We start from the raw sequence: 8,338 nt of genomic DNA, 5'->3' as shown, positions 1-8,338 counted from the left end.
GAAAAAAATGTTCTCTAATTGGCACAACACTTCAACTCACCCAAACTAATGTGTCTCAACCATTGGGATGGATTTGACGCAGTCCTGATACATCACACCATCACTTCTCTCAGGGGGATAGCTTAGCCTCCTCCCATTGTGTGTCGGTGCTCTCTCTCTCGGAGGGTTTTGTGCTCCTTTTAAAGCCATAGTTGCTCCTAGAGTTGTGACCACTCTAAGGACTTGTGTGAACTATCTCAATGCCTGGTTCGTGATTTAAGTTCTCAAGTCTTACAATTCTTGTCACACAAATTCTTCTACGAACTCCCTCGTGCATCCTGCTTCCACCACACCGCTCTGGTTGGTCTCTTCCTGCTGTTGTTAATGCTCCTCTTCATGTTTATTTCATGGTTACATGTTCACCGCACCTAAAAGTATGTTAAATCAAAAAATATTTAGGAAGCACACCCGAGGAATAGAATCACACAGAGAGGGGAGACAAAGAAAGATAGTTATGAACAATAAATAATGCGCAATCTTTATTCGAAAATTGACCCCTTATTTATAGACATAAGGGTATGAGTTTTAGAATTGCAAATATGCGCTCTAATTGTTAGTCTTTTTGGGATTTTCTTTTAGTACAATACATGTGCTAGGTATATTAAATGATAAGTGAACTTATACCGTAGGTGTGGTCTCGACTAGATACACAGTTGATCTTTTCGTTGGCTTTTAGTCGACCATCCCACCTTGTTTTGACCGGTTAGCTTTAATCTGATCGTCAGACCTTTTAAGACCCTTAGGCTATACCTAACAGGGCTCTTTTTGTTGTAGGGTTTGTCGCTTGGTAGGCATATTCCTTCATCAATTCATCATTTGACTTGACCGTTGGATCGCCCCAAGATTCGTGCGGAAATATTTTTTGTATGCATATGAATGACTATTATTGATAAAATTTAAGATACTTAAATATAAATTTAACTTTAAAGGTTTTTTGAGTCAGAATAGATTATACAATAATTTGCATAACTGATTTTCCTGGGCTTATGAAATTGCGTTTATGAGCTTTTTAACCATTTGAAAGTTCGTGTGCATCGTTTTGAGACATTACTCATATTTGAATTAATAAATTAAATTTAAAAACACAATATAGAAACCTAACCAAGGTGTTAATATTGATAAAGTTTAAAATTTCATTAATAATAAAAAAAATAAAAACAATTATTGTGATGTGATTTTTTTAGTCAAATTCTCAAACCCGTAAGGTCGGACCCGCGCGCCTTCTTCGCTGCTAAGAAATGAGCCAAATTTATAGAGCAGTTGCTCCATTTACCTTTCGAAGGCTTTCGCTCGGCAAAAGATGGAGCAACCCCTGCTCTCAGGAGAAGCTCGCGACAAGAAAGATGAGGGTTGGAGGTCTTACCAGCACGTGGGCAGGAACGCTTCCGTGCACTTTTCATCACCTGCTACGGGTGGGGAGGAGGTGAGCGCCGATGAGATCAAAGCGGCCTCTATCTTTTCGGAGTCCATCTACCCACCGTCCATCCATGGAGCTCTCGTTTCCTCGCCAGAATCGTATCATCATCAAGGTATGCTAAATGAGATTTTGGTTGCCTCCTTCACTGATGGCGGGGTTTTATGCAGGGGTTTTTTATTATGCTGATTCGGTCAGTGAGAAGCTATTGTTGTGCGAAAGTCAGCAAAATTCACTTTTAGCATGCCATTTTGTCGAGATTGTGATCTCTGTTCTTTTAGTTACGGCTTCATTCCTCCCGCTTCATTCGTTTTCTTGAAATTAGAGGACATGGTATGGATTTTCTAGATTATTTTGTTTTGGTGTATGTACTTGAAAATCAATACTAATTTTACCTCAACGTTCTAATGATTTCATTTTCACACTCCCAGTAAGTGAAAACAAAATAATGATTTTCCGATTATATCTAGATTTACAAGCAACCAAATGATCCCCAAACACAAATCAACACAATTTGCTGAATTTATTTGCCCACAAGAATGGCAACTTCTAGTGCTTGTGCAACTGAACTTTGATGTTCGTTTGACCTTCGGATTTAATGGAATTTTATGGAAATAAATATCTGTTTCAGAGATATTAATATAGCAGGTAGAGAAAATTGTTATGGAGTTTGAGAACAGCAGGCAGGTTTTGTAGTCATGGTGTTCAAGCATTTTAAAGCGCCATTTTTTATGGAAGTTGTCTCTTCTTATTTTTTTGAAATGCCTAGAGGACAATTGAATTGTTCATGATTCTGCACACGGAACTTGGTATTTCTTAGAACAGCAGGATTTGGTAGAGATTCAATTCTAGTGTTTATTCATTATTTTTTGTCTGTTGCTGTCTCTCCTACCATTTGCAGATCAAGTGATTGCCTCTCAAGCTGTGTATGGCAGAGACCCACATGGATATGCTCCAAATGAATTTGGGAGGTTTGTCGTGCTACCATGTTACTTTGTTTGGACTCAGAGTAGAATTTGTTTATGAGCCAATACCTATCATGTTAAGCAATGCACATGTTCTTTTTGAGCTTGTCTTTGACAAAAAGTTCATATTTTGCCATTTTCTTAGGGATCACTACAGATCAGTTGGATTCAAAATTGTGTGGTGCAGTTGAAAACACTGATTTTGTTTTAAATGGCTTCATCTAAAAGAATTATCTATATTTATTAGCTATTTCCTATATCATTTATCTAGCAGAAGGTCATAGTAAAGCATGCTGGTTAAAAATAAATTAGTGCTTGTCTGGGATTTTTTTGTTTTTGTTTTACTTTTGCTTTTGTTTTTAAAATACGTTTGTTTGGTGTGTGTTTTATGTATTTTTATTTTTTATTTTAAAAATAAGTCAACTTGTTTCAAAAACACTCAAAATACACAAAACAAAAAGACAAAATAGAAAACAAAAAAAAAATTATGTAATTCCAAACAAGCCCTTCAAGTTTAGGAATTCCAATTAATATTAACTCTGTAAATGTGCCTTTTTTTTTTTTTTTTTTTTTGAGAAGTGAAACATTTCATGATCACTTTTGACCTCAAAGTGGTGCATCAATTCCCCTGTTGATTCTATAGGCAAATGTAAAACTTTATAAAACTAATTATACTAATCAACTTTTTATTTTTTTGAATCCCAACAATAGTTTGTGGCTTTTGTATTTATTCTTTTCCGTTAGTCTCATTGTTTCTGCTCCTCACTGAGGTATTTTCTGAGAGATTCTTTCATTGATTCTCATTCAGCTATTTAAATTATTGGCTAAGATTATTTCTTAGGATTACTGATTCTATAGCCTATGTGTAATTTTTCTAAGCTGTTGATGATTCATGTTAGAATTTTAATTAATCGCTGATGATTACTCATGTGGATCGCTTTTAGGCAAATACTAGATGAAGTGGAGATTAGACATTTACTTGCGGATCACGTTGGGCATCATTTTTGCTGGGGAAGCAGACCAGCCAGAACATGGAAGATTGTTTCAATTGAGGACTGCAATGTCTATGTTGGAACTTTAGAAACTTTTATAGAGGAGAGGGAAACTGTTAGGGTGATAGAGCCTTACTCTGGAGGTGAGGTTGATGGAAAAAACCAAGGGGCCACAGAACCTGCGGTATGGGAATTAGATTTGAGATCAGAATTTCCTCTTCTATTTGTGCCATACAAAGAAACAAATATCAAAATACCTCATTCAGAAGCTCTTGAAAAATGTGCAGGTGAGAATTTGTAGATTATCATGACTTGGTAATTTTAATCAGAATTCTCAAGCTTTTCCCAGAATTTAATGTTACCATAGCAGGTTGCATTATCAAATAACTTTTTTTTTTCTAGTGTTCTATATTATAATATGCACTGATATAAGCAACGTAGAATTTTTGGCCTAGTTTCTATGCAATGCAAAAGCAATTTGAAGTATTGATGAGTGTCTTTAAGAGTTCTGAAGTCAATAATCATTAACGAATGAATGATGAATACCCGGTTAAATTGATCTTTAGGAGTTCCATGGCTAAATTGTTGGATTATGGTATTTCTTCCCATATGAAGCTTTATTGGCTTTCTTATTTTGGCCATCTATATCACCACTAATGCACTTTCTGTCTTTACAGCAAAGCGACAAATAAAGAATGAATAATAAATAATAGGAATTGTAGAGTATTGGTTGAACATTTCATATCAATATTTGCATATTATTTATACAATCCTAAGAGTGCTTCTACCAGGAAACATACAAAATTAGGGAATAATGATTATATAGTGATTGCAATACCTCATTGATTGATTGGTATGTTATAGAATAATTGTAATAGTCCATAAATCAGTGAGTAGGCAGCGCAGGAATCTCATGAACTAATGAGGTAGTAACAATAGAGGAATCAAAGAGGGAGATAGTCTTGGTGAATGCTGGTTATATATATATATTTTAAAATTAGGCAGACATTTCACATTTCTTCCCCCCTGAAGCAAATAAATGGATGTCATCTATTCCAAATTTGCCTGATTATTGTTGAAAGACTGCTCCTGATAATCATTGGTGAGAATACCAACAAGTTCACTTGAGAATTCCCTTTGAAAATCTGCATTCTAATGGCTCGGATATCATGATAAGACTAGTTGAGACTGGTTTAGTATTTCATTCTGACTCTTGTCTATTATTTACACAATCCAAAGGGAGCCTTTAATATGAAATATGCAAAATCTGGGAATATTAATTAAATAAGAATTGTAATAGTCTATAGATTGATGGATATGAAAATCATTGTAGAAAAATTGTAATAGTCCACAAATTGATGAGTAAGCAGTAGGGATCGCACTAATAAATGAGTTAGCAATAAAAGAGAGCATAGAGGGTGGATCCTAGCATAGAGATGACAAAAAAAGAGAGCAGTATAGCTAGCTCGCTGAAATCATGCGGACGTTTCACACTTTCCCACTCTTTTCTAAAGCGAATAAGATGCATGTCATTCATTCTAAGCTTTTTCGATAGTTTTTGAAAAATTACATCTGATAATCATTTGGTGAGAATTCCAACATATTGTTCACTTGAGACTACAAAAGTATTTGCTATATATAATTTTTTGTGGTGCTCGTAGTAAGCTTTTTTGCCTTTTGGTGCTTTATTAGTGGTTCAAATTTTCTCATTCCCATAAGAACTCGCATAGTAATGGCTATGATATCATGATAAGGATTGGTTATGAATTTTATTTTAATGCTTGCGTATTATTTATATAAATCTAAAAGAGTTTTAATATGAAACATATTAAACTAGTGATTAATTATTACAAAATATATATTATAGTTCCTGGTTTGATTACTAGGTAGAATAATAGTCACATACACTGACTGATAAGTAGGTAGTAGGGATTACCACAGATTAACGAGGTTGGGATGAGAAAGGAAGGAAGAAGGGGCATGTCTTGGTGTGTTTGGATTCCAGCTAGCAGAAATTTTGCAGGCATTTCATGTTCATTCTCAAGTGAATAAATGGATGTCATCCTTTCTTAGCTTGATTGATAATTTCTTAAAGTATTTGCTAATCCCTTAGTGAGAAGGACAATAAGTTTCTTTCTCAAGATGCCAGATTACAAGTACCTGCTATATATTTGTTTTCAGTTGCTCCTAATAATTTTTGTCTTTTGCCTTGCAAATTGCACATTTGCGTTCCTTTTTAGAACCAATAAACAAATCATAAACACTTAGTTTTTTTCCATTTAATTGGTATGTTAATGGATGTTTTGCAACTTTATCATTGGATAGAAATTACATATCTCAATTTCAAGAACACCCGAGATTAAGGACGTGTGCTTGTTGTTCATGGATGTGTTACAACTTTCTCATTGAATACAAATTACATATCTCAATTGCAAGAGAACCCGAGACTAAGGACGTGTGCTTGTTGTTTATGGAGTGGGTAAATGTGATTCTTCTTAGAAAAAAAAGGGAAAGAAATATGATAATACAATGATGAAGGCTATAACAATGAGACTGATTTGTAGTGATACAATGATAAAGGATACAACAACAACAACAACAAAACCTTAATCTCACTACGTGGGGTCGGCTACATGAATCATTTTTCTCCACCGCGTCCTATTTAGTGTCATATTTTCATTTAGTTCTAGTAAATTAAGATCATTTTTTATACAATAAGCTCAAGTCTTCCTAGGTCTACCTCTGTCTTTCTTTAAAACAAATCGAATCTAAAACATCTACTCTCCTAATTGGATCATCAAATGGTCGACGTTTAATGTGACCAAACCATCTAAGACGATTTTCCCTAATTTTGTCCTACACAGGAGCTACACCAACCCTATCACGGATATATTCATTTCGCATTTTGTCTCTAAGTGTAAAGCCACTCATCCACCTAATCATTCTCATCTCAGCAACACTTAACTTATTATTATGCTTCTCTTTTAAAGGCCAACATTCAACGTCATAGAGCATTGCAGGTCTTACCACCGTTTTATAAAATTTTCCTTTCAGTCTAAGCGATACTTTTTTATCACACAGAAGGCCCGAAGCATTCCTCCACTTCAACCAACCAACTTGAATTCTACTATTAACATCCCCATCTATATCACCATCACTTTGAACAACAGACCCAAGATATCTAAATCGTTCACACCTTTTAATAATTTGATCACCCAAAGTCACACTTCTATCACTAGAGCTACTACTACTAAAATTACATTCCATGTATTCAGTTTTAGCTCTACTTAAAGGAAGGTCTTTAGACTCCAATGTAGACCTCCATATTTCAAGTTTTTCCTGGGCTTTTTCTCTCATTTTATCCACGATAAGGATATCATTAGCAAAAAGCATTTACCAAGGTACATCCTTCTGTATATGTCCAATAAGACCATCCATAACTAAAGCAAAAAGATATAGGCTTAAAGCCGATCCCTGATGTAATCCAACAGAAATAGGAAAATATTTGGTCAATCCTTCTTCAGTTTGAACACAAGTAACAACTCTAGTATACATATCTTTAATGACTTGAATGTAAGCATATCAACACCTTTCTTCTCAAGAACTCTTCAAAGGATATCTCTTAAAATTTTATCGTGAGCTTTTTCTAAATCAATAAAAATCAAATGTAGATTCTTCTTATTATCTCTGAACTTCTCCATCAAACCTCTCAATAAATGTATAGCTTCCATAGTAGACCTGCTCGTATCCAAATTGATTATGAGAAATCTTTGTAACGCGTTTTAACCTATATTCAATTACCCTCTCCCATAAATTTAAAGTATGACACATCAACTTAATTCCTCTATAATTTGCACACTCTTGTGCATCCCCTTTATTCTTAAAAATGGGGACCAAAATACTATTCCTCCACTCCTCAGGCATTTTTTTAGTTTTTAAAATAATATTAAAGATTTTAATAAGCCAAGAAACTCTCAATTCTCCTAAATAAATATTTCCATACTTCGATTGGGATATCATCAGGTCCTACAGACTTTCCATCGTTGGTTTTTTTTAAAGCCTCCTTAACTTCCTTTTTACTAATGCGACTGTAAAAATGAAACGTTTTATTATTATTCACGATATTAAGATCACTAAGGTCGATCGTATTTTCAGAAACTTTATTAAAAAATTTATCAAAATAACTCACCCACGTATGTTGAATATCTTTTTCTAAGAAAAGTACTTTTTGATTTTCATCTTTAATACACTTTACTTGAGTCAAATCTTTACTTTTTTTTCTCTTTGTTTGGCTTGTTTGTACATATATTTTTCACCCTCCTTAGTATCTAATATATAATAAATATCATTAAAACCAGAATTTTGAGCGTCACAGATTGTTCTTTTAGACTCCCTGCGAGCTATTTGATATTTTTCTCAGTTCTCTAAACTTTTATATTTAAACCAATTTTTATAACATAACTTCTTATATTTTATTTTTTCTTGCACATTATTATCCTACCACTAACTATTTTTATTTATTAAAACATCTTCTTTTGATTCCCAGAGCACATCTTTTATTACTTGTTTAATAGTGTTCGGTATTTTATCCCACATAACATTTGCTTCTTCATGAACATTCCAAATTTTGAAATCTTGAATTTTACTCATAAAAATAATTTTATTTCTGTCTTTTATGTTCCCCCATTTAATTCTTTAATGATAAGTCCTAGTATTCTTTATTTTACAACTCTTCATCTTAAAATCTAGAACTAATAGACGATGTTGGGTACTTAAATTCCCGCTTGGAATGACCTTACAATCTTTACAATCTCGACGATCTCTTCTTCTCATAAGAAAATAATCAATTTGTGTTTTATTAGATGTACTCTTATAAGTAATAACATGTTCATCTCTTTTCTTGAATAAATTAGTAATAACAAAATTAC

The 8,338-nt window shown here is 33.7% G+C and overlaps 1 protein-coding gene across 1 annotated transcript in view; it reads left to right on the top strand.

Annotated features, from left to right (window-relative positions):
- Nucleotides 1–1,273: 1,273 nt before the first annotated feature.
- Nucleotides 1,274–8,338, top strand: part of LOC110022994 (protein SSUH2 homolog) — a 22,915-nt gene continuing 15,850 nt past the window's right edge. Inside the window, exons 1-3 of the mRNA XM_020722183.1 lie at nt 1,274–1,568; nt 2,355–2,424; nt 3,363–3,697. Coding sequence (XP_020577842.1) covers nt 1,340–1,568; nt 2,355–2,424; nt 3,363–3,697 — 634 coding nt within the window. The 5' untranslated portion in view covers nt 1,274–1,339. The remainder of the gene's footprint in view (nt 1,569–2,354; nt 2,425–3,362; nt 3,698–8,338) is intronic.

This window comes from Phalaenopsis equestris, unplaced genomic scaffold, assembly GCF_001263595.1.
Source record: "Phalaenopsis equestris unplaced genomic scaffold, ASM126359v1 Scaffold000203, whole genome shotgun sequence".
Classification (NCBI taxonomy): domain Eukaryota; kingdom Viridiplantae; phylum Streptophyta; class Magnoliopsida; order Asparagales; family Orchidaceae; genus Phalaenopsis; species Phalaenopsis equestris.
Note: the sequence above shows the minus strand (reverse complement) of the source record. Positions and strands in the feature narration are given on the sequence as shown.